Below are 26725 nucleotides of genomic sequence, written 5' to 3'. Positions count from 1 at the left end.
AAATGCGATATCGAGTTGACTCAGGACTCCCAAGAATTTTCACAGATCCCTCCTCATCATTTTACCTGCATCTCACTGTCCAGCCGCATTGTGAAGCCGGTCCTGAGCCTGGCAGTGAGGCCCTTACTTTATTAAAGGAGGGAGTGGTGACCAAGTACAACTGAGGAGTCTCAATCATTTTCAAAAATGAAACAAATTAAATGAGAAGTATTTACAATTAGAAAAGTACATGAATTCCATTTTGGATTAAAGCAAAGCAGAATAAATTTTTAAGAAATCAGCCTTTACATTTCAACAGATTTATGTTTGTGCTCATCACTTTATCTGCGAAAGTTGTTTCCTGTTTTCTGTGTCCGTACATTAAAGGTCAGCAACCTTGTTGTGTGCCACAGTAAAACAGAATTTTTTAAAAGTTCTTCCACCTGAAAATGTCAGTTCCTTACGATGCTGTTCCTGGGTGCTCTCTGTACTGCTTTCTCTCCCTAAGTGCCGCTGCGTGGACACAGCCTGTGGACCGACGACGTGTGGTGAGCGCTGCCCAAGGTGGGCTCCGTGCTGCCCTCCAGCCTCCCCGCCGGTGCACCCTGGACACAGTGTTAGGTCCTCAGGGTTGCAGCTGCCTTTCTTCTCCTATGACCATGGACTCAAAGTGGGTCTTCTTGTCTTGTTTGCTGGGTGCCCAGGACCCTCACAGTCAGAGGTGTTCATAAAACTGCTCCCCTCACTGTGACCTTGCTCAGTCTCTCACAAGGGTGTGGTGATTGTGGTGTGCAGTTCTTACTCTGTTCAGAAATTAACGAAATGTAAAACTGCTCTAACACTGAAGTGTAAGCTGGGTGTGGCGGTTCATCCTGTAATGCCAGCGTACAGAGGCTGAGGCAGAGGGGTCGGTCACAAGTCAGAACCCCAAGCAGAGGGCTCAGCTCACTTCAGAACTTTCTGCCTCAGCAAATTGAGATTTAGCAAGACCCTGTCTCAAAGTTAAAAGCTAGGAATGTAGCTCAACTCAGTCCAAAGGCCTTGGGTTCAATCTACCAAAAAAAAAAAAAAAAAAAAAAAAAATGACGTCTAAGCTGGTCGTGGTGCCGCATGCCTGTAATTTCAGCTGCTAGTATCATTCTTTACATCTTTGCTAGACTACATTCTTTGAGTTCATAAAACATTTTTTGCCTTTCTTTTGCAGGTGAATCTTTAAAAGGGAAAATCATGGTTCACAAGAATAAGAAAGATCCTCGTTCTCTCATTGTGACCCTCACCTTGAACAATTCCACTCAGACTTACGGTCTCCAGTGAGAAAGCCATGACAGACAGCACAGCTGCTTGTGGCATTGTGGGGAGGGCAGCGGACAGGGTTTCCTGGAGCCTTGGATGGTGGGCCCTGTCCTGAGTGCCCTCAGTAAGATGCACAGGAGGGGTCTGATGCCCCACAGCTGCAGACAGCGTAACTGATCCCCACGTCCACGGTAGCGTTTCCAGTTGGCTGTGCAGCTAGGCTTAGCTAGGTGCAGCTCTCTGCTGAGTTTAGCTGCCTTGAAAATCGTGTACTTAACCTGCATTCAAAGCAGTGACAAGTCTTTTTGTCTTTAGTTCGTTTCTTATTATAAATTTAAACAGTAATGATTGATTAGTTTTTAAATAACGTTTATTTTAGACTAGTGACACAGGAAGTAGGTTTTATTGCGTGGTTTGTCTCAAGAGGAATCATTTTTAGTTATATTTGCTACAATATCAGGATGTTACAGGGGCCTGGGGATTTAGCTCAGTGCTTCCGCTGCTTGCCTGAAAAGCACAAGGACCCAAGTTCGATCTCTAGTACCAAAAAAAAAAAAAGTTATAGGTTAGAGTGACAGATAAGGGACTGAAAGCAGGCGTCAGCCTCCTCCTGTCCAGCACACCTGCAGTTTCCATTTTGTAGATCCCTCCCTCTCTGAAGATCCTTTAGGCACAGGCTTCTAGTACTGCCCAGGAACCTCATTTCAGTGTATTTACCCTGTTTCATACAGATTTTTAAATGAGATACTTGTGTACTTATTTACTATATATTACCTTTTCAAACTAGATGTATGTGCAAAAGTTAAACGTATGATATACTTGTATCCCTCTACAAATGTGTCATTTGCAATCATTGATTCAGTTCAGAACAATGCAAAATATTCAATAAAATGTATACAATAGCATTAAAAATATTTCCACATCATTAGGCCGTGTGTTAGATGGGATATGTGAGACAGGCTGACAGAGCAGTCGCTTTTAGGGAACAGGAGCTGTGGGCACGCGCAGCAGCAGGTTCTTGTCAAGACTCACCATGACTGGGCAGCTGAGCATGGTGCTGAGCGGCACAGTGCTCAGGTCTCAGTGCGGGGCTGCAGCCCTGACCTCACCACTGCAGTGCGATCCTCGTCCCTCTCCTCTACCCGTCCTTCCGCAACTGTGCGGGTCCGTGTTAATCCACCCCACGTGCTTAGATCGGGGCCTGCACACAGCAATGCTCAGTAAGTGTCAGGGGCACGGTATCGTATCATCGTGCACACACGTGCTCCTGAAGACCACTTGGCCCTCACATTTGATCAGTTTGAGAGTCATCAGGTAGCAGTTACACCCCAATGCAAGAACAGGCAAGAGCTTGCAGTGGTGTTATGCACCTGTAATCTCAGCATTTGGGAAGCTGAGGCAGGAGAATCACCTCAAGTGTGAGCCTGGCCTGGGCTATACAGTGAGTTCAAGGCCTGTATGAACTATGTAGTGAGATGGACTCCAAAATATAATAGGCAAGATTACAACAGAGTATTAAAATGGCAGAGTCGATATCAGTAATAAATTGCCTTTGTTTTTGTTAGAAAATTGGACTTTTAGCAAAAATCCAGAGAGATAATCCCTTCACATGTTTGTATCAGGACCTTATGTAGACTTTAGTCTTCCTTCATAAGCATGATTTGTTTTCACTGGTTTAAAACAGCCAATTTTTTTTCACCAGAATTTGAATTCATACCATTACTGAAAATGCATGGTGCTAGCAATACTATTCAAAATTCTTTGTTTGAGATGGGATCTTGCCGTGTTGCCCAGGCTGTCCTTAAACTCCTGGACTTGAGTAGACCCTCCTGCCTCAGCCTCCCAAGTACCTGGGACTACAGGCAACTGCCACCACATTTCTCATTTAAAGTTCTTTAAATTTTGTCTTAAATGACTTCCTGTATAAAAATGAATAGGTTAAGATGATAAACAAGGAGGCCCATAAGAAGATGTCATGGATTTTGAAAGTGACCAAAAACCAAATAGGGGTTGGGGTTGGTTGTAAATGAATAAAGACTATTTCTTGCTATTTGAAAAAATACTTGTCCTGAAAACTTTTTCATGGAGTTTTCACCCAGTGACTCTTCTTGATTTCTTCTTCTGGCCCAGCCATAGCTAGATCTGTTCTTTGGAGTGAGCCTTCCCACACTGGGACATTCTCATTTGTGTACTAACATTTTATGAAAACATCAGCATCCAAATGTTAGCTCTTTGATTGGAATTTCTGCTGTTACACTGCTGTGAACAATAGTACTTTGTAGCCCTTGGCAATGATAAATACCAGTGTCCTTCCATGCTGTGAACAGATGAGCATTTATAGATATCAATTCACTTTTATCCATCAAGAAAATACATTTTGCTCCCAACATGATTACGTTGTAATGTGTGGCGCTCCTCTGACTATGATATATTACGGTCCACCTATATGTAGAACGGCGAGTTCTGAAGAGAAGGTTCTGGAAGAAGTGTTCCAAGAAAGTGGAACTCAAGGGAGTGTTCGTGCACAAAGCTGTTCGGGAAATAGCTGCTGCTGCTGCAGAACACAGTTGAAAGTCACGCAGCTGTGCAGGAGCGTAACTCAAACAGTCTCCCTGCGGGCTGGGCAAGGGTGAGAATGTTGACCCCAAAGAAGAATCGGCTTCTTCTTGCCTGATGGACATGATCAGTGTGGCCCGCCCGTGTCCAGTGGCCTCAAAAGAGTGAAGTTGCTGACGGGAGGAGATGGGCCCACAGCCTCGGCAAGTGTGCTTTGGGGCGGAAGGAGTGGGCGTCCACTCGAGCAGGAGAACAGGAGCCCGGTGATAGGACAGCCGCTTAGCTCCTGCGGGCCAGGCCAGAAATCGTGATTTCGTCAGCCCAGCTGCGTCTCTCCCTGCCATCTCATCCCTCACGAGAGACCAGTTTGTGATGAAAACATCAGGCATTTCACCACAGGATTAGCAAACTGCGGCTCTAGGGCCAGAAGCCACTTGCTGGCTGCTTTGGTGAATAAAATGCTACTGAAACAGCCACTTTTGGTTACGTATTTTCTGTAGCTCTTTGTACCACCATGGTAGAGTTAAATAATTATAACAGATCATATGGCCCACAAAGCTGAAACTTATTCACTAGCTCATCACTTTTCAAGCTTGTAACAGGTTAAACCAGTCATGCTGTTTAGGGCACTGGTTTTCCTCTTAGAGCAGAGTGAAGTGATGGTAAGTCCATTCTGGCTGGTGTACTGGTGTAAGATGTCACAAGTCCTAGCCCTCCTGTTAACAAAGGCCTTGTTGGCTTGGAAACGAAGTGTTTTTCAGACCTTTTCATGATTTTGAGTGTTTCCTAGTACCAATACTAATAGAGTAACCTTTTATATCTTTAATTCATTTGGCCTTTCCAATAGTTTTCATATACTGTTGTAGTATCTTGGCTAATGTGAAGCAGTTCACATTCATTTAGTTTTAGCATTTAGCTAAACAACACAAAAATGTTTATTAATGAGTTCACTGTTACTAAAGCGAAACGAATCAGCAGTACTCTTAATTAGTAAAGGGGGCAGCTGAGTAAATTATAATATTCACTTTATGGAAAATTACAAGTTCAGTAAAAATCTCAAGCCCTCATGGTAACCTGGAAAACCTCACAGTAACAATGTTAAATTTAAAAAGCAAGATACTTTGAGATTACAGTAGTTACAAGTCAAAGCCTACATATGCTAAAATAGTGCAAGAATATTTTGTTAGAGTGATTGGATGAGTAATCCCCCTCATCCATACTTTGTCATGATACATGGCTTTGATAAGTTTTTAAAATATATTTTCAAAAATGAACAAAACTGAGTAGCTGGAATCATGTTGCAAAGTGTTGATAGCAGAAATGAATCACAAGGCTTGGTCCACTTGCAAGGTATACAGAAGGGCATCCTGCAGGACCCTCCCTCTGCCAGCGCCTTGAACCCCTGCTCTGGGACTGTCAGGCTAGCGCCCCAATGCCCTGCATTGCTCTTTCTGTCAGCTCCCTACCCTGCCAAGCCAGCTCTTCTGGTTCATTCTGCATCCTCTGTCTCTAGGCACCGTGCTTCCAACATCCTCCTGTAGTACACAATGCCCCTGGCTCTGTGGAGGCCATGGCTCCCCAGCCACCCTCTCCAATGTGCCCGTCCTCTCCCACAGAGCCTGGCCCCTTAGCCTGGATGCAAGGTAGGTGACTTCCTTGATTTGGGTTGGGATGCTATTCACGGAACTTTCTACTCCTCAGCGTCTTCCGTCTCTTCACTGAGAGTAGCACCAACCACTTCCTCCTAGCATCATCACCTCCTTCCCCAGATGTTACCTCCTCACTCGATGCCCACCCTGCCCCTGTTGTATCAGTCAGTACCCTTCATCCCCTCCCCTTTTGCTTTATTTTCCTTTGCTTTATCTTGCCACCTGTCTCAGCATGCACTTGTGACCGTCCTCTGGAACTGGCCATGACCCTGATCTCCAACTCCTGCCTGAACTTGTTCTAAATACCTGTGTTAACAGTTTACTCTCTAACATCGCGGCTCCAGCAATCTGGCTCCATCAGGACCAATTCCCTTGACTCCTGACCTCTTCTCTGCCCCTCACTGTCTCGTGTTTGCACTCTCCTCGCCCAGCTCGTGGTCCACCACTCCACCTCTCCTGTGCTCCGGGCCAAACCACAATCCTGCTGTCATCCCGAGTCCGTGGCTGCATGAACCATGCAGCTCGGAGCAGCTGAAGGCCTGCGCTCAACCTTGCCCTCTATGTGTTTAGTTTCACACGCCTGGTCCCTGACCTGAGGTGCTTATGTGCTGAGTAGAAATCATCCGTTCCTCTGCTCTCCCGCCCTGAGTATTTATATCTTCTTTCCTCAAACTCTTGATCTTTCCCTTTCAATCTTACTTTCAGCAAACAGAGCCAATCAAAACCTCCCTAGGTTGGCACCTCCCCGGGACCTTTCTAGCCTCTCTTGCTACCTTCCCTTCCACTAGCGACCTGGTGGGTCACCAGCAGGGCTGGCCTCTCTTCCCCCAGCTCTCGGTCACTCAAAGCTGTTCTATGAGCATTTCCCCCTCCACTCCCCAGTGAGCAAATAGACTGTCATTTTCATTTTTAAGAACTTCTCTTGGCTCTACTTTTCCCTTCTGCTACTGCTCATTTCCAGTTTCCCGTTCACACTGAAAACCTACCGAGATAGTGAAATAATTGTCTGTGTTCACTGTTTTCTCTCTTCCCATTATTTGAGCTATAATTCATGCAATAGAACACATTTTAAGTGGGAAGTTTGATGTTTAGACAAATGCATACATTTTGAAATCACCCCTGTTGTTAGAATATCCCCTTCACATCAAAACTTTGCTTGGGCTGTCTTGCATTCAAAACCCCAGTCCCCTCTGGAGGCCACCACTAATCTGGTTTCCATCAATATCTGAGCTTGTTTTTTCTGCTTTAGGATTTCATAGGAGTGGTAGCTTAGTCTGTTTTTGCTGCAGTAACAATACCACAAATTGAGTAATTTATAAAGAACAGAAATTTCCTTAGCATTCTGCAAGGTGGAAGGGTCCAAGATAAGGCTCCAGCAGGTGCAGCTGTCCAGGAGGGCCGCTTCCAAGACAGCCCCACTATTGCTTTGTCTTGTGGGGGAGAAGCACCGTCCTCACCGCCAGAAGAGGGCAAGTGAGCCAAACCAACACAGCATGGAAGCACATGCTGGAAGCAGCTCTCACGCCTTAATCATCTAAAGGATCCACATCTTAACACTCATATTGATCTTTAAGTTTTCACAGCTGAATTTTGCACACAGGCACGCCTTACCATGTAGAGGCGTGTAGTGTATACACTTGTGCCTGGAAGCACAATTTTTTTTTCTCCAGTACTGAGGATTGAACCCAGGCTCTTTTCAGTGAGAGACATCCCCAGGCCCCAAAAGTTTGAGACCAACTTTTGCTAAAATTCTAAGTTGCCAGGATGGGCTCAAACTTGGGATCCTCCTGCCTCAGCTTTCCAGAGTGGACAATTACAGACATGCCCTACTCTGCCCAGCAGCACAATGATTTTTTTGAGTCACTGTATTGTGTATGAGTAGCCAGTTTTATTACAGAATAGTGTTCCACCTTATAAATGGATTAGTACTCAATTTGGCTTGCCATTCACTTGCTTGTGAACATTTGGGCTGCTTCTGAGTTGCAGCTGTTAGGAATAAAGCTGCCGAACATTTGCATCTCTTGCCCACTTGACCACGCTTTTGTCTCCACTGCTCACTTCCAACTTCCTCCGCCCAGGTCCCCTGATGAACTGTGGTGGCCAAATCTCAGCCCTCAGCTCCCTTGACCCCCTGAAGCTGATGATTGCTCTCCTTGAAGCCTTCAGCTTGGATTGTGGGCTGGATGTCTGTGTGTGTGACCCCATGTACGCCCAAGTTCTCATGCTTAAACCCTAACGTCCAGCGTGATGGTACTAAGATGAGAACCTGCCCTGTGAGGGGAGCACGGTAAGGAAGACAGAGGGCCCTTCACGAATGAGGTCAGTGTCCTTCCTGCTTCGCCCTCCTCTGCCAGGCAAGGACACTTGAGGAGTCTGTTGTCTGTGCCTGAAAGAGGCCCTTCCGGAAATCTCACCACCCTGGCAGCATGGCCTCGAGCTGTCAGCCTCCAGACTGTGAGATGCGTGTGTCTGTTGTTTGTGACCAAGACACCTGGCTCTGCACAGCCCTCCCACCTCGGCCACTCTTCCATTTCCGTTGTGAGCCCTCATTCTCCTTACCTGTGTCCTTCAGCCCAGGCATCTCTTTTCCATCCCTTCCTGGATGATTCCCTCCAGTCTCATGGCTGTAAATAGATACTGATGACTTCCAAACGTATGTGCTGCTGCGGTCTCCAGTGCCCACTGCCTATCTGACATCTCTTCATCGCTGTCTGATGGCTTCTCAAACTTCGCATATTCCAAGCTGGATTTCTGATCACCCCCCCGAGTCCTTTTCCTGTTTTCATCTCACTCACTGGAACTCCTCTTAGCTCAGACTGGAAACCTTCAAGTCATTCTTGACCCCTTTCTTTCTTAGTCCACCAAGTAAAATCTTACAGAATTTCCCATCAGAATACACCCAGAACTAGAATATTTCTCACTACTACTACCACCCTGTCTGAAAGCACCATTGCCTTCTACTTAGATTATTGATTCTCAAGATTTGGCTAACACTGTCCTGGTGATTCCCAAAATCACTTGCAGGCAGTGCTAGAAAAGACAGCCAAGCTATTTTTTCATATTGTTCAACTTTCTCTCTGTTTTCGCATTTGCACCAATGGTACAAAATAGTAGTGGGGAAAATCACTGGTGCCCAGCACAGCAAAAGGCACCAAACTGTGCTAGTGGTCATTACCGTACACTCTTAAAATATCCTTGATGAAGTGCTAAGAAACGTTTTTATTAAATCTTGACCCGTAAGTACCTGTCTAACATTCTATTTAATGTTCTTTACATTATACTAATAAAACACTTTTGCAGAATGCTGAAATACTGATTAAGTTGTGACCTGAACTTTTTATTTTTTTATGTTATATTGTTTTATTTTTTTGTGGTGGGACTAGAGAATGAATACAGAGCCTTCAAACTGAGCTATTGCCCCCCACCCTTTTCTCCTTGTTAGACAGATCTTACTAAGCCTCTAAGTTGTGCAGACTAGGTTCAAACCTGAAATCCTCCTGCCTCAGATCCCCAGAATGCTGAGACTGATGGGTGTGTACCACCATGACCTCCTGATATTTTTAAAAAGTGGAACACCATTTTTACTAGAAATAATGACTGGGAAACTATGGCAGATATTTCCTACCCCAAAAATAAAAGGCGAGTTTATCGCTTCAAATTGGTACATTGTTTTCTTTTTTTCCAGTACCAAGGGTCGAACTCAGGACCTTGTGCTTGCAAGGCAGGTGCAGTGCCACTGAGCTAAATACCCAGCCCTATTACTTCAAATAAAACAATTGATAGTCATAGTTGCTTTTAATGAAATTCAAGCTTTTTTTTTTTTGAGACAGTCTCACTAGGTAGTTCAGGCTGGGCTTGATCCTCCTGCCTCAGCCTCCCAAGTGCAAGAATTACAGGCATGTACCACCACACCCAGCTCTTCAAACTAAATTTTAAGTTTTGGAGAACAAGTATCTATTACTGAGTCTGAGTGCTTTCCAAATTTTAAAGGGTTTGAATTAATGATAATAGCAAACGTGATTTTTTTTTCTACTAAATGGTGAAATACATTAATGCTTGGGAGATATGAATAAATAAGTGAACTAACATTTTTCCCCCACAATGGATGTTACAAATATCTATGTGTCTTAGTCACTTTCCTCATTGCTGGGATGCGATAACCAACACCCACAATTGAAAGGAAGCGAATTTTATTTTGGCACTCATTTTAGAAGTTTCCGTTCATGTTCCGCAGGCTTAAATGTAGAAACAGCAGGATGGAAGGTCTTGGGCAGAGGAGAGCTTCTGGCAGCATGGTGACCTGGAAGTAGAAAGGGGGGTTGGAGATACACCTTCCAGGTCACATCCCTAGGGACCTAACACTACCTAGACCCCACCCCTTGTAGCAAGTGAGCTGTAGTGCCCCATAATCCAGTCACCTTGCAAAAGCCCTGCATCTGAGCACATGAGGCTCTTGGGGGACCTCTGAATAGAATAACGAAACCCATAGAAGTGCAAGATAGACCGGTGGGTTTTAACAGTACAGTATGAAGTGTTGTTGATGTGCCTAATCTTTCGCATTGCAATTGACTCTTAAGAAACTACTATGTGTCAGGTTTTGGTTCAGAATTGGAGATTACCTGTGTAATCTTTCCTTCCATATACTTCAACCAAAGCAACTTATCCGTAACAGACAGAATGCAGAAGCAGCTATAAGGGTCAGCTGTATTCCACAAAAGGAAACCTTGGAGAGACTTGCAAAAATGCTAAGTACCACTATTCTACCAAGTATTTTTAAAAGGAATATTGTTATTTCCATAACTACATGTTATTTCTGTTACTATCTGTGATGGTATTTTGATGCATTAATACCATCCCATTTTCTGTTTTAACTTCTAATGTAATATATGTTAATAAATATCAACGCAGGAGACAGTGAGGACCCCGGACAGATCACTCAACACAAAGATGGGAGCAAAAAGCAGCTTTTAATGCTGGCAGCTCAGCGAGTGACTCCTGTCCCTCACAAGAGTGCCAAATAGAAGTCTGTTCCTTCCACCTCTTTTTACATCTACCAGGCTTATTTTCACTGGAGTTTCCCTGGGAATACAGCAAGCAGGACTCACACAAAGCTGAGAAGTGGGTGTAGGAAAAGAGCAAAAAGTTCTGGCAGGACTTTCTGAGTCCGTTATTACTCTCCTTTGGTGACAGATTATAGAAGTTGTTGCTTGGTGTGATGGTGCACACCTGTAATCCCAGCACTCGGGAGGCTGAGGCTGCAAGTTCGAGACCAGCCTGGGCTACACAGTGAGTTCCAGAGCAATCTGAACTACCTAGTGAGACCCTGTCTCAAAAAAAGAAAAAAGAAGAAGTTCCCATTGCTACTCAGATCCATTCCACGAAGGGCATAGCTACCTAGTGAACTCCCAGTTGCCTAATAAACCAGTTAACCCATTAGTTGCCCAATGCTGTACGGAGGGGTGGTTCTCCTCTAAATATAACTCACATAAAGAAAAATCTCCCGGGAACCCTTCATTTTCAGGCATGTAAAGAGATTTTAGAACCACTGACCTAGATTATTATGAGACATTTTTCATTGGCCTTTCTGCTTCTGACCTGCGCTACCCAAACCCCCACCTGGTCTCAAAATATCAGTCAACGTGATCTCTTTAAATATGCATTGGACTTTTATCCTTCGCTCAAACATCCCAGAGCCTTCTCATCTCATGTGCCTACAGAGCCTTCTTTTCTTCCATCTTTTCTCCCTCCTTCCCTAGTAGCATTTTTTGTCGTCTAATAAAGTTCACTAATTTACCTCTTTCACTTTCATTCTCACTCCACTAACATACGCTGCAGGAAGATAGAAATTATTGCCTGTTTATTTACTCCACTGTCAGGCCCTGGAACATGATAGGACTGTAATAACTATGTATTGAATGGATAGATGAACGCAGAATCTGTTGGCCAATAGTCAAGACCACTTTTAAACCATTACTAACCAGTGATATTATGCCAATTGTCTTCTTCACTTATTTTAATCTGTGGATCACTTTGTTAATGCCTTTCTGAATGAGGACACCTCTTGCATATCATTGGACTATATAAATTTTTCTTCTTTACTGTGATATTTTTAAATGTCTGGACCTAAGATCATCAAATGGCCTGAACCCACAGAAAACCCCTGGGTTTGCATATGAATTGGTCATTTAGTTGATGTACAGGGCATAGTCAAAAACTATGATGACACATTACCGTTAATCCCCCTCAAAATGATCTCTATTGTTTCAAATACTTCCCCCCCACCCCCCGTACCTGGGATTGAACTCTGGTCCTTGTGAGGCAGGCAGCAGAACCACTGAGCTAAATCCCCAGTCCTGTTTCAAATACTTTTATCCATCTTTCTTGCCACTTTCTGAAGCAATTCTAGAAATCCTTTCCTGAGTGTCTTCTGTGGCTGCCTCAGTGTCTTGAATTGATGTAAAATGTTTACGGCAATTTCTGTCAGGTAATAATGATAGCATGTCCTCTGCCTCTTTATTCGAGGGGCCTGACACTGCCACTTATGGCTTCTCCCCCAAATCAAAATGATCGTAAAAGGCCTATGTTTTCAACTGATTCAGGATATCAAAGCAGCCACAAGAGCACAACTAAAAGAAATCATGAAAGAGGACTTCCAGAATTGCTTCAGAAACTGGCAAGAACTGTGGGATAAATTTGTTGTCAACAAATCTTTTACTGTAATCAATTTTTTAAAATTTGAACGTTCACCATAGGTTTTATTGTTTCGTTTAGTTTTGTTTTCGGTACCGGGGATCAAACTCGGGTCCTTGCACTTGCAAGGCAGGAGTGGAACCACTGAGCTGAATCCCTGGCCCTCACCATAGGTTTGATCACATCATGTAAATGTGTGAATAGTTCTAAGTTGACCGGCGTGCTGATTCTTTTCAAAATGTAGATAGTGTGCTGTTTTAGAATTGCCCACAGTTAATTCCGTTATACTGGTTAGTGTATGATAACTTTACGTTAGTGTATGATAACTTAAAGCTTCCCGAAGGTCGGAGCAGTGCCCAGAGTGTTTGAGGTCTTAGGTTTGATCCCTAGCCCTTTAAGAAAAAGACGAATAATTTGAATTAAAGTTCTTTAATATTGTTTTGTCTACTTATGAATTAATAGATAAGGAAACAAGAATAAAAGTATGACTCAAAATCTCTCCAACACAATTCAATTTAAAGTAATAATACTAATCATTAGAAATATTTTAATGGATGAGATATGTTGACATAGCTTTTTTAAGCTTATGGAGCATTATACCACTACCAACAGAATTTTTAAAATGTAGTTCTTCTCTCCATCTCTGTTCTAAACATTTCTGGAAAAAACCAAACCTTTGGTGTGGCCTCCCGAACATTTTCTGAAGCGAACAGCACATCGTGCCCTATTGGAAGCTGAGCGAAGAGCTTCCTGTGAGTCTGCAGAGAGACTCCTGCTGGGAAGCCTAATAGGATTTCTTCCCCTTCCACCTTGGCTGGCCCTGGCTCTCCAGTTGCTCTACAGTATCCAGTTTAATGTGGTCCAAGGAGGGAAATAAAGAGGATTCTGTCTTTTCCTTAAATAGACAAAGGTGTAGCGGAGGGAATTCAGTATTCTCCTTCCTGCTGCTTTTACAGTAACATCTGATGACATCTTGAGTACGCCAAGCAAGAAAATCTCAGTAGCCACTTAATCTAAAATATCCAGCTACAGCCGGGCGGTTGACCTCTCACGGCCGTCCGGTTAGCCGTAGTCATGCGGAAAGAGATGAAATTAGCTAGGAAGGGTTATGGAGGCATGAGGGGAAGCGGAGGAGAAAGTACGAGGCTCTGAATTCTTTCTCATGATGTGGGAATTTGAAACACAATAGAAGGAAGCAGTCGAAGCACTTGTGCACAATATTTAGGGTAACTAGTTAAGGAAATAAGAATAGCAATGGATATGGTGAAGCTTAGAGTAATTAATGAAAGTAAACCCAGCCCTCTTCCACCCTGTAGAAAAGGAATTATAGGTAATAAATATATATAATAAACATAATAATATAATGAATACTATAGTAAAATAAATATAAAAAAATAGATCATCAAAAATAGAGAAAGAAACATATTAGGGATATAAAAAGGATGAGAAAAAAATTCAAGCAGAGCTTGTTTAACAAAGTAAGAGACATTGGTTCTAGGAGAGGAAGGGGTTGAAGACGGTTGCAGCAAAGGAATCTCTGTGTTATCATCATAATCCCTTCTCTTCCATTCTTGATTTTGTAGCCAAGTATTCATATTGCCTAGATAATAAAAATAAACCACTTGAAATGGAGCCCAAGCTGCTATGGATCTGAGTTGTTTGATGCTGAGCTGGGGCTCAGATCCGCATGTCAGCTTTTGATCCTGGCCTCGCCCAGACAAGAAAGATGAGCAAGGGGGTTAGAGCAGCCTCCCGCTGTCCCGGTGTTTTGGCCTTGCTGTGAAGATTTGGATATAAAACAAATACAAGCTCCTGAGAAGAGAGAGCATCACAGAGCAGGTTTTGCTGCTGAGTGCTGTCCACATCCTCCGCGTGGCCTGGAGAAATGGCCTTCTTCTCCTTGACTTCCCTGAGAGGATTACAGACACAAAGTCACTCGGCAGTACCAGGGAGCTCTTTCGCAGCCTCAGCCCTGGAACAGTCACCTTTTAGAAAAAGAAATCATGATTATACCAGAGTTGGAAGAGAAATGTAAACCTCCAGAGACTATATTTTCAATAAATGTGTGTGTGTGTGTGTGTGTGTGTGTGTTGCCAGTAATGGAACCTAGGCCCTTGTAGGTAAATGCTGTATCTCTGAGCTACAGTCCCCACCCCCTAAAATCTACCAGTTAAACTAGATCAGCATCTTTCAGGACAAGTATTCCTTAGAGTCCACTTTGGGAACGCTGTGCATTTGGGAGAATCAGAGAAGAGTGATTAAAAGCACAGACTGTGCAGCCAGACCATCCGAGGAGTTTGAATCCGTGCTCCACTGTGGATCTTTCCTGCCCCAGTTACCTCTGAGCTATAAAATAGGAGTGATAGTAACTCCTGTTTCATATTATTTTTTTGTTTTTGATGTGTTTTTTGTTTGTTTTGTTTGTTTGTTTGTTTCTTTGGTACCTGGGATCTAACTCAGGTCCTTACGCTTACGCGGCAGGAGACAGGACCACTGAGCTAAATCCCCAGCCCACATATTGTTTTTGAAGAATGAATGAGCCCACGTAAGCTGCTTGAAGCACTGCAAAGCGCTATGTGAGTCTGAGCTATCACTGGTCTCGCATCGCTCAGCCTGCAGCCCGGTCCTTCCCAGCTCCCTGACTTCAGGCTTCCTATCAAGCTGTGCCAAGAAGGTGAGTGGATAGAAAGGAGAGGCCCTTTGACATTTCCTGCAGCTCTCAAAGCATTTCTAACCACACAAGGATTTAGAGTTTGCCACTTTCTTTCCAGAGTCTGCCTAGAAGGACCGTGCTTTTGGATGTCATACATTTAAGTAAAAATCTCCTGCGGTAGACACTGTTTTGGGGTTCCAGGCGCTGGTGATGGACTTTTCTCCTGGTGTCAGGAAGGACAGTGATTCTGTGGTAGGCTTCTGCCTTCTGAGTCAGCGTCATTACGAGCAGGAATGGCCATCACCCTTCACGCAAGACTGGGCCAGGTCGGGACCTCCCAGCCGCATGTTCCCACGGCTTGTTCCAGTCCAACGAAGGACACGGGTCCTCCCACGTCGGGCCTTCTTGCTGTCTTAGCTGCCCGCATTCTGCCTTAGGAAAGGGGATGATGATGAGGCCATGGCACACACAACTCCACAAGGGCTGGGGAGAAGCCACCTGTGCCACACCCTGCTTTGGTGAAAGTCTGGCTTTATTTGAAACAAGGGTGAGTTTAGGTAGAAGGCATGAAGAGGTCCTTCACAAAAAAGAAATATAAAAGGAAGCTAAGCTTAAAAATATTGTACTTTCCCTTTTTGTCCCTTTTCTTCCTATTTCACATGATTGGGAGGGGTAAGAGGAAGGAAAGAAGGGAATGGAATTAATATGAGAAAATGAAAAGTAATGGAAACAAAGTCTTTGTAGCTAGGGAGGGAGGGAGGGGTTGAAGGGAGGGCAGGGGAATGGGGAAAAAATAACCAAGGTTGATTATGTAAAGGTACAAATTTCCAACAATGAATGTCATTATATTATACATATATAATGTACCAATAAGATTAATTAAAAATATTTTACTTTCCCTTATCATCAAAGAGATTTAATAGAAATCAAGGTACATTTTTTTTTTAAATCCAGATAAGCAATATTTTTAAATTCTCAGAACCTCATGGTGGCAGAGTACGGGAAATCCAACATTGTATGATCACTACGACCACACAACCTTTTGTCAACAAACACTTTTCTGACAATACACAACCCTGTCTGAAAGGCATTCGCCCTTTGACACAGAAAGTCGAGTCTGAAACTTGATCCTGAAAAGGTAATTGGACAATATTGAAATAAAAACTGATGGTGGTAATCAAACTTCATCCAAATAATAAAATATTAGAATAAGAAAAACAAAAAATGAATTGTAAGGTAGCGTGAATTGTCAGTCTCAATTCTGTAATCCACAGTTGCGCGTCTTTATCATTCGCCCTGAAGGGAGACAGGGAAGCAGCAGGTACAGAATCCGAATACCTGAGCACCTGTAACGGAAGGGACCCGGATGAAGGATAGCCGAGGGCGTTAGAGCGGAGCGTGTGTCACAGGACCAGCCAGAGTGTGAGGTCAGATGCGCTTCCGCCTTCAGGAGCTGAATCATTTTACAAGAGGTGTTTTTTTGTTTGTTTGTTTTTTAGGACTTTCTAACCCTGGCTTCACCCTTTCGGGAAAACATAAAATAGTAAACGTTTCATTCATAGTTGGGAGTCACTGCGGTGTTTGGCAAGTAAGCTTTACCTAATGGGGGCTAACATTTTAACATAAGTAAAAGCATTTTGGAAGCTGTAAAAATGTTGGTGAGACACTAATAGGTGCAGCCTGGGATTTTGGTTGAACGCAGGACTGTACAGAGCAGAGAGTGATCAGAAGGCCCAAGGAGGGACTGCAATCCACCAAGAGACAGCACCTGCTGAGGGCCCGGCGCTGGGAATCCCCAGTAAGCAGGGGACACGCTCCAGAGGAGAAATCCACAGGACTCAGGGACTGGCCAGTACCAGGAAGAATAAATGTGACAAATTTAAAAGGTCACCAACATATCAAATTTGGAAAAATAATGATAAACTTCATGAAGAATGCTTCATCTGAAATGTGTTGAGAGTCAGGGGAAAAATCCTATAAAGGATTTATTTGTTCTTTCATAACTATTAATCTGGCTAGCACTGTGGTATGTTGAGGCAGATGGCAATGTGGGATCGGTGGGGGAACAAACCTTAATCAAAGGATCACACATCAAGATGGAGCACACACTTGTGATAAGTGGAAAGAGGAAAGATACTCTTCTGGTGTCTTCCTGAGAGAGCAAAGACGTTATATTACCACAACTCATAAGAGCTAAATCTTGGAAGTGGCTATATTTCCATCAAGAGATGAGCAGCTAAAGGAAATGTGGTATTTACACACAGCGGAGCACTACTCTGCCAGAAAGATAAAGAGTCATCTGTAGGGACGTGGATGCACCTTGAGACCATAACTAATTAAATCAGATACAGAAGGTTAAATAAGGGCCGGGGATTCAGCTCAGTGGCACCACAGCCTGCCTCGCAAGCTCAAGGTCCCGAGTTCAATCCCTGGTTCAAAAAAAAGATGGAAGGTTAAATATGGCACGGTTTCTCTTGTATGAAAAACTCATAATAGAAAAATTGAAAGATTAAAATAAAATATAGATCATAAGGAACAGGGAGACTTCTTGGGAGATGGGAAGGCGATCTGAGAGTGGCGGAAAAGGAAGGGGAAGTGAAAAGGATTACTGTGATACGCAGTATCCTCAGGATGAATGCAAGCATTATACAGTGCAAACATACTTAAAATCTTTTAATATTTAACAATATTTTTAAAATATTAAACACAAAGGGGCCCCAGGATTTAGCTCAGCGGTGCTACTGCCTGCCTTGCACCTCAAGGTCCCGAGTTTGACCGCCGGTACCAAAAAATAAATATAAAATAAAGGAAAAAGAGGTGCACGAGGTATTGAACCAGCACGGAAGGGCTCCCTGGAGAAGAGGTGGTTGAGGGGAGTGCTGGAGAATGAACGGAAATGCAAGTGGTTGGGTACCACCTTTCTGAGAGGGAGTTTACAATTAGCCATATCAATCAGAAATTCTGGGAGTCCAGCTTGCGTTGGAGTGCTGCGGGAAGCTTCACTGAAACGCAGACGGTGGTGCCTTCCCCAGGGTTTCTGATTCAGTGAGTCCGAGGCGGCCGAGAACCCGCATCTCTGAGTCCCGCTGCCCCCACCCACGCTACCTACCTCTTGCCAACTAATGGGACTACACGTGAGCCAACACTTCGAACAAATGTTTTCCAGGCTGCTCCCCACAAAAAATCAATTTCCAAAGTCTTTTGGTTGCAATGTTTTTACACTAGGTTGAATGTTAACATCGAACGTTCAACCTTTCAATCATTACTGAAAAAAATAAAAAACCCAAACCCAAAAGCAGCATGGTAATTGTAGAATCGCCCTGCAGTTAGCTCTGGTGAACAAATGTCAGCGCTCTGTAAACAACACTAATGGAGTCTTGGAAGGGACAGCGTGGCCCGTGTAGGAGCCTGCAGCTGGGTAGGAAACTGTGTACAGAGCAGACAGGACCGTGCCGGGAGGAGAATGGGTCCATTCTGCACAAGCCTGTAATTTGTGGCATAAGAATTCTGCTCCTTGGTGACTGGGAAATGAGAAGCTGCTCAGCATCAATTGCTGATCCATTTTAATACTTTAAAAACCCATTTTTAAGATCACACAAGTAATGCATGAATACATTGCCCTTCCAACAGATTAAACCAGTAAAGATAAGTCTATGCCTCCCCAACACTAATTCTGTCTCTTTCTCCAAAAGTAATTTGTTATTCATTTGGTGTTGATGGTCCCAGACCCTCTGCTGATACGGTTGCTAGAAGACTTGATTATTATTTTGTGTGATGGAGCCGTACTCTCTATGCTGTTCTACAATTTGCCTTTCTTCGCCCATTGGTATGTCTTACAGATTTTTCTGTCACTACACAGTTCCACCACATTCTTCTTAATTTCTTGCGTATAATTGCATAAAATAGAACAAGGCTTATTTATAGATAGCCACTCCATCTCTTTCCTCTTGCCCACTTTGTTATCTTTTAGTGAAGACAGCATTGCTAGAAGAAACATTGTCATAGGCACCTCTTTTGGGCAAGGGTGGGTGCCTTCCCAAGGGACATACTGCAAAGAGTGCCACTGAGCTTTGATATTGGAGGATTTTACTCCAATTATGTTGCCCATCTGCCTCCTACTCCTACCCACTAGGTAGCCTAATCTAGACAGGACCACTGCTTCCATATACATGAGCTGGTGCTTGATACTACCAAATGTTAAGCGTTACCAATCCAGTGGTTAAAATATAATATTTCATATGTGATGGTCATTTCTCAGAGCTGGGGGGGAGGACCCAGGGTCTGTACACTGTGCTCTAACCGCAGCCCTTTCTTTCTCTTTTATTTTGAGACAGGGTCTCACTAAGTCATATAGTTGCCCTAGCTGGGCTTGAACTTGCAACCCTCTGGCTCACTCTCCTAGAATGCCAGGACTTCAGGTGTATGCCACCATGCCCAGCCTCATTTTCATTTCTTTGTCACTCATACATTTGAACACGTAGTATTTTTGTCATTCATTTCTATTTTCTTTGCTATAAATTGCCCAGTCATGATCTACTCATCTTTATTCTTTGTGTCATCTAGACATGTATCTTTGATTTGTGTGTGATAGAAATACTTCCCCACAGGGCTTTAGATTAGCTTTGTTTATAGTGTTTTCTTTAAAGGAGAAATTTAAAATTTAGAAATATACAAATTTACTAGGCTTTTCCTTCTAAGGGCTCTACCTTCTGTGTCTTACGAGGACCATTATTTTCTTCTCAGCTATTCTGGACCCACTTTTGGGACTTACCTTTAAAGTCAATAAGTTGCAGAGCCATTCATGCTCATATACAGTAGCTGCTAAGCCTGACTGTTTCATTTTACAGATTGGAAAACTAAGTCGTGACCAAGTATGATGGTTGATGGATTGTGTCAACTAGAGTGAGAATCGCCCAACCTGAGTGGGGGATTTGGCTCAATGGCACCACACCTGCCTTGCGAGCACAAGGACCTGAGTTCAATCCCCAGCACCGGGGTGGGGCAGGGGGGATGCCCAACTAGATTGGCTTTCATCGCTCTGGATATAGAAGATTCACCGTAGGGACGATTGTCACCAGAATGGCATAGAAAGGAAATGAAGAAGGGAGAGTTGTTTCCGTTTCCTCAGAGGAGCCCCAGGCCTCCCGTTCACTTCGCACGTCGTCCCCTGGCTTCCACTGCAGACCCTTCAGCCTGCTGACACAGACTTGCACGGGCGTTATAGTGAGCTCCAGGCCTTTGACTCCGTGGGCGGCCTTTGTAAGCCAACCTTGTAAGTTCTGGTAGATTGTATAGCTTGTGTCAAATCTGTTCCTCTAGTAAGCCCTGAGCGGTACACTGAGGAACATGATGTGTAATACAGATACAGACCTTCCTCCCTATAGCCCTTGAGTCCTAGGTTGTCAGATAGGATGAAAATTCTAAATCTCTTTCTGCTGTCCAGCCAGGCTTGAAGTGAGCTGATGTAGTCATTTCTGATTAGGCGGCTCTGCGCCTGTGGGCTCTGGAGGCCACAGTGCATGGGAGAGACATGTGCCCTTCCCCAGAGCCAGGCAGCCTGTCGATCCCTCATGAGCATCATCCTGGCCCCACTACAAACAAGCTGTATACTCTTGAGAAAGTCGAATTCTTCAAGGTGCTGACTTCAGGTGTTCCCACACTGGTAGTCCCGTGCTTCCTCTGCTCAGTGCCATCGGGAAATACCAGAGCCCAGGGGAAAGACTTGCTCCCTCTGCCCTCTCTCATTAGCAGGTCCCTGGCACAGACTGCACGTACCTGGACACACACACACACACACACACACACACACTTCCTCAGGAAACAGCTCTGCCTGCCTCCACCTGTCCTTTATGGGGCTCAGACACGGGTCTGTGAGGACAGGGCAGGAACCGAGAGTTCAGCAGACCACCTTCTGTCTTCTCCAGTTCCCCATGACTCCAGCCAGATAACACTTTTTACTGTTAGGAAACCCATTTCATCCATTCACCAGGTACATACACCTCCCATCCTAGATTTGAGTTGTGATCCCTGCCATTCTTGGAGGATTAAAAAAAAAAAGACCCACAGATTTTCCTGAGGCTGCTGTCTGCAATTTAGAAAGGTTGTTTCCATCTAAAGGACATAACCTAGACATTCTCATTCATCTGTCAGGCTTAGCTCAGCCCTCACAGACCCCAAGCCCTCCTCCCTTCCTGGCCAGCCAGGTTGGAGTGGTCTCTGACATTCTCACAGTGCCCTCTAGGATCAGAACTCCCATCTCGCTGTGCCATGACCATTTATAGCGCTGACACCCCCATGAGACTGGCTGAATCTCGAAGCAGACTCTCCTGCTTGCCTTCAAATTGCCAGGTCTTAGCCTGCCCTGTCTAGGCAATCAGAAAATGCCTGTCGAGTGAATGAATGAAATAGCGTGACACGGAGGTCTTCTAGGAACTATGGCTCACAAACGGACACACGTTCAGCTAACAGCGCAGAGACATCCACGCATTGCTTGTTGATCTTGCTTAAAGGTGGAATCAAAGAACACCGGCCTCACAGAAGTAGAGAGCATAACGGAGGTCACCAGAAGCAGAGAGGGTAGTAGGGGAAGGGGAGAAGCTGGTTGGTGGGTACCAAGCAACAGGAGGAAGTGCTGGGTGGCTTTTTCACAGCATGGTGACCACAGGCAATAATAACTGCAAGATGGGACTTTGAATGTCTTACCACAAAGATACAATGGACATTGGAAGTGGTATATGTGCATAGTACCCTGGTCTGGTATTATACAATCTTGTGTGTATCAAAACATCATGGTGTGCCCCACAAGTCTGTACAATTGTGGTGTCAGTATCAAGGAAAATAAAGCTAAGTACATTCTGTGTATATGCTTCATGACAACAAAGACTTTCTTATTTAGTGGTGTATCTCCCCACCTACATATGTTCAGAACGTTAAGGCCCTGAATCAGTATTGATTGAATAAATGACTGAAATACAAGGATATTTCCATCTCCCTTCTCCTTGGAGACACTAAGTGGCTTAGTTTTCTGGTTTTCCCTGCTACTGGGAAAGCGGAAGCCATGGAACTAGTTCTCTTCCCTCCTCCTGACAGAATGGGGCACTGCAGATGCCTTTCAGCAGTTGTAAGCTTGAACCTCAGAGTCCCGTGTTCTGCAAGCCAAACGCCCCAAGGGAGCGTCACCTAGGGTCCCGGAGCTGAGAATGGGTGGAGAATGTGATCACGGGCTTGAGAAGATGGTGGGGCAGAAGGTGGAGGCAGTTATGCCATATTTCTTTTGGTTTGCTGCTATGGCGGGAAGCAGCCCACACAGGGCTGAGTATGTAGCTCAGTGTAGAGCTCTTGCCTGGGTTGAATGAGGCCCTGGCTTCCGTCCCTAGCATCGTTGCCAGAGGCACTTCTCTGCATGTGGACATACCACCCACGTATGTGCACGTGTTGGGTTATGTTCAGCTCCAGGTGACAGGAAACAGAAGAATGGTGGAAATAATGCCAATGCAACCATGACAGAAACGCATTTCTCTCTCGCACTTGTGTGATCAACTCTTTGGTATAAACTCTAGAAGTGGAGACCTGGGTCAAATTCCTACATACTTCCCTTGGGCAAGCAGCCAGCTTCTACCACTGGAACATTCTGCTTTAACCAGTGGTTTTTAAGCAACTATCATATGCTGATCACTGTACGTACTGACTGCTACAGGGGTCCAGAGACAAATGCAATCTGTCCCCTAGTCAGGGAGGAAAAAAGCACAAGGATTTGTGAATACAAAGTTCAGGATGTCACATGTCCTGATGACCAGATGTTGGTCTAGGGCAGACATCTAGAAAGATCTCCCTATTTCACCTGGTACCTGAGGTGTGAAACATGAGCGAGACTGGTGGGAAGGAGACCAGGGGAGAAAATCACATCCTAAGGAGAGAGAATGTGAGGTGGCCAAGAGCTTGCATTCTGCATCCAGAGTCTCTAGAAACAAATCTTGGCTCTGCCCACCGAGTACCTCAGAACGGCCTCTTGAGTCTCACCTTGACGATGGTGATGTAGGTGAGGATAGTGCTATTGTGCAGATCAAACGAGTGAAGGCACAGCAGTTCTTAGCCAAGCTCTGGACAGACCGGAAGCGTACTATGTCAGCTAATGCTAATCCTTTTGTGTTCTTTTGTGCCTTTCCTCAAGAGTGTTAGCCCAAGACTGAGAATTCACCAGTCACCATCAAAGCATCCTCTTTGCCTTCCCCACAGGTTTCCTTTTTCATCACCCAATTAGTATTACCCTACACCTCCTGAGAAAAGGCACTAAGTAAGGGGTCCCAGGTTCAGGCTTCGGAGACCATCTGGTGGTGGGATATTTTTTCAATTAAAATTCTCACACAAAAAGAAGCCCAGTTACTACAGACCCATCTGTGTCCAGTGGAGAAGGACTGGCTGATTTGCAGGAGCCTGTCAGGGCCCGGGTGAAGAGGAGTCCCAACGGAAAGGACATGCCAAGACCTAGGGACACGAGGCTGCTGCCAAAGGCAAGGGGCTAAAGTGAGGAGTGAACCAGACAGAGGAGCCCACTACCAAAAAGACCTAAGGAGGGGACACAGAGCACACAGGAGGGACTGGAAGAAGAACACTGCGTGGTGAAGGTGGTGGGAGAAGGAAGTCAGGGCCAAAGTGAAGAGCGTAAGTGAGCAGGTCTTGATTGCACGGGCTCACCGGCTCCCAGAGATGATTCCTGTGTTCTCATGGAGAGTACGAGGACTAAGTCTCAGCACTCACGTTGGAGGCTCTTGCGCAGCACTCTTCATTTTTGCTTGCCAAAAGTTGTCAACAATTTCTCAGATGTGTCCTTGGACTTGGTTTCCAAACAATCTCTAGACTCAGAAGAAAAAACTTCCACACTAGCACTGTCAAGAAATGGCTTTTATCGTGTGTGTATTGGAGGCCAAGGAATGCCCTCAGCCTTTGACCCTTTTTACTTCATTTCATGCCCAACACTCCGAAGCAAGTCATGTATTCTTCTGGATAATTAAGAGACTAGAGATTTAGAGAGTACAGATAACTTGCCCAAAGTCAGACAGCTAATCAAGTGGTGGAGTCAGGCCTCTGCGTTCAAAGTCTTGATCATTTAGTCCACGTTGCTCAGGCCGGGAAGGGGCAGGGTGCTTTACCTAGGCTCGTTAGAATCTCAGAAAATCACTGTTCTCTGGGCAGAACGATGTGGTTTCAAGCAGCTGAGAGCTGAAAATTGCAGAACTCTCTTGAACTGAGTGTGGAGTTCATTAAACCACAGGGAGCTCTTAATATCTGCAGCCCTTCAAGGCAGTCATATGCTCCCTGGATAAAGAAAAGAAACAATTCCTATCTCTAAAAAAGGTGAATGAAAGTCTTTGCTAACTAAACATTGCAGATTAGCATCTTCCCCATTTGTCTGCAATTATCTTGGTCCCCAGTTACATCGTTGCTAGTGAGAAGATTAACAAAATAATGGTAATGATACCAATGGTAAATTAAATGGAAATAAAAGGAGCTCAGTGTACTGTTCAATTTCCCGCTTGGGGACTGCTCTTAAGCCGTGTTCTCCGCTTCTCACTGGGGATTTCCACATGCAAATAAATATGCCTGGTTGAAGCTGCAAAGTTAGATGTGTGTGTGGCAAACACTGAAGGCTAAGGTTGGAGTTGCATCCTTCCTACCCCAGGTAGAGCTCCTGAGACAAATGTTAGTGATGATGGATTTGCCCACCACCCTCCTCCCTTTGAAATCCCCCAATGAACTATGTAAATGGAGACCAACACCTCCTATGACTGACCTTTGTCTTAGGCTTTGACATCCCCCCTGGCCTTGCCAAACCAAGCGGAAAATTGGATTTAAAGAAAAAGAATCAGGACTTCATTACAACCCAGATGCTCTGTGGTGTCTGGATTCTGATCACCACAAATCAGCGTAACCCCACCAAGAGAAATTACAAACAGATGTGACGAGTGGAGGACATGGCAGTCGGCGTCCAGTTCTGTCATCAGCCAGCTCTTGTCCTGCCAGAAGCCCTCCGTTAGGGTCTCAGTGACAATCATTACTTTTTCTATAGGCCACCCTGAAATGATACCGATGGGAAATTAAATGGAAATAAAGGCTGGGTGGGTTTAGAATCTGATCTCGTAAGTTTGGATGTTTTTCTTACTAAGCTTTCTGAGCATCAATTCTCTCATCCTTAAAATAAGGATAATGTAGCACCTATTTACAATGTAGCTTTGAGGATTAGAAACAAAACACATGTAAAGTAGCACAGTGCCTTGCCCAGACTACTAACATGAGAAATGGGAACTGTTCTTCTTATTATTAGTCTAGAATTAAAGGTTGATTCTATTTCAGAATGAATATTAATTGGGCTATAGATTCTGACTTTAACTATAACTTGAAACCCTCTTTGATTTAAAATTATATTAATACTAGGTGGTAATAAAGTAAGTTGTTTTTAAAAATTACTTATCTGCCACTTACTAGCCATGTACTTTGGAGGAAATCCTTTTTTCACTGTGTCTTAGTTTCCTTGCTGGTATAGGAAATAGTCTGAACTAAAACTGTAAGACTCTCAGAAGAAAACATAGGAACAGATTTTTCTCACAGTAATCATGCGATCATTTCTTAGATAGAAAGCAAATACACAAACAATACAAGAGAAAATTGAAAAGTTGGACTTTATCCGAACTTAAAAGACAACCACACAATGGTAGAAAATATTTGCAAATCATATACATAAAGAAGTTGAATCTAGAATAAAGAATACAGCAGCAACAAAAAACACCCTAGTTCTAAAAGTGGACACAGGATTTGGATAGGTGTTTTATTCATAGAAGTTGTACAAATAATCATATGAGAAGAAACTTGACATCATTAACCATCAGGGAAAAATAGAAATCAAAACCATGATGAAAGAGCACCTCTCTACCTTTCCACCAGAATGACTGTAACGAGTGTTGGTGAGGACATCAAAACCTGTGCACACCGCTGGCGCAGTGTGATGCGGGACACACAGCCCAGACAGGAAAAGCCTCGCAGCTCTTCATAGGTTGAAGACAGAGGGACTGTATAACCCAGAAATCCCAGTCCTGGCTGCCAGGTGAAATGAACACACGCTCACAGGAAGGCGGGACCTGACGCAACCTAAAGTGGGAAGGTTTAATTTAGTTCATAGTTCAGGGGGATTCGGTCCACAGTCAGTTGGCTCCAAGGCAAGAACATCATGGTGCGGTGGAGAAAAGCCGCTTCGTCCATGGCCATCAGGGAGCAGGGAGGACTAGGAGAGGGACCAGGTATATACCTGTGTGAGCCGCACCTCCACGTCCCGCCCAGACACATCCAAGAGCTTGCTCTGCTAATCTGCTAGGCCTTTCTTAATCACTTCAAAAGGAAATCCCCGTACCCATTTACAGTCATTCCTCATCTCTTTTCAACCTTTCCTCCCCAGCCTCAGCAATTATTAATCTACTTTCTGGCTGTAGGGATTTACTGATTCCGAACACTTTACAAAATAATCTTAACTGTTCCCTTTGCTGTCTGGTGTTCGAATCCCTCGTTGAATGTTTCGGGAGGGACAGTGCTGTCTGGAGTGCACCGTGAGGGCCTTGAACTGTTCCGAGAACTTCCTGTGAATCTCATTTAGTCCTCCCCACAGTGCTAGGAGCTTCCAGAGAGAAACTGAGGCTCAGAAAATTACAAAGACAGGAGAGTGAGGGGCCGGTGCAAACCCAGGCAGCTTGATTCCGAGGCCGGAGCTCCTGAGCTCTCGATTGCCTCCCTTTTCTCCATTGCCTACTGCTTTCTCCACGCGTCGACCTGGGTGCAGGCAAAATGTGTGCTTACTCAGCGGCGAGCAAATAACCGAGGTAAAAACAACCTCGTCCTTGCTTGCTCTGTTGCTTAAAGG

At 44.4% G+C, this 26725-nt stretch overlaps 1 protein-coding gene across 3 annotated transcripts in view; it reads left to right on the top strand.

Annotated features, from left to right (window-relative positions):
• Positions 1-4320, top strand: part of Prmt3 (protein arginine methyltransferase 3) — a 113233-nt gene extending 108913 nt beyond the window's left edge. For all 3 annotated transcript variants that reach the window (XM_010620415.3, XM_033764071.1, XM_033764073.1), the window contains one exon: positions 1184-4320. In XM_010620415.3, coding sequence (XP_010618717.1) covers positions 1184-1293 — 110 coding nt within the window. In that variant the 3' untranslated portion in view covers positions 1294-4320. The remainder of the gene's footprint in view (positions 1-1183) is intronic.
• Positions 4321-26725: the final 22405 nt, after the last annotated feature.

The sequence above is a fragment of the Fukomys damarensis genome, unplaced genomic scaffold (assembly GCF_012274545.1).
Source record: "Fukomys damarensis isolate Sample0158 unplaced genomic scaffold, DMR_v1.0_HiC HiC_scaffold_16, whole genome shotgun sequence".
Classification (NCBI taxonomy): domain Eukaryota; kingdom Metazoa; phylum Chordata; class Mammalia; order Rodentia; family Bathyergidae; genus Fukomys; species Fukomys damarensis.
This window is presented reverse-complemented; position numbering and strand designations above follow the sequence as displayed.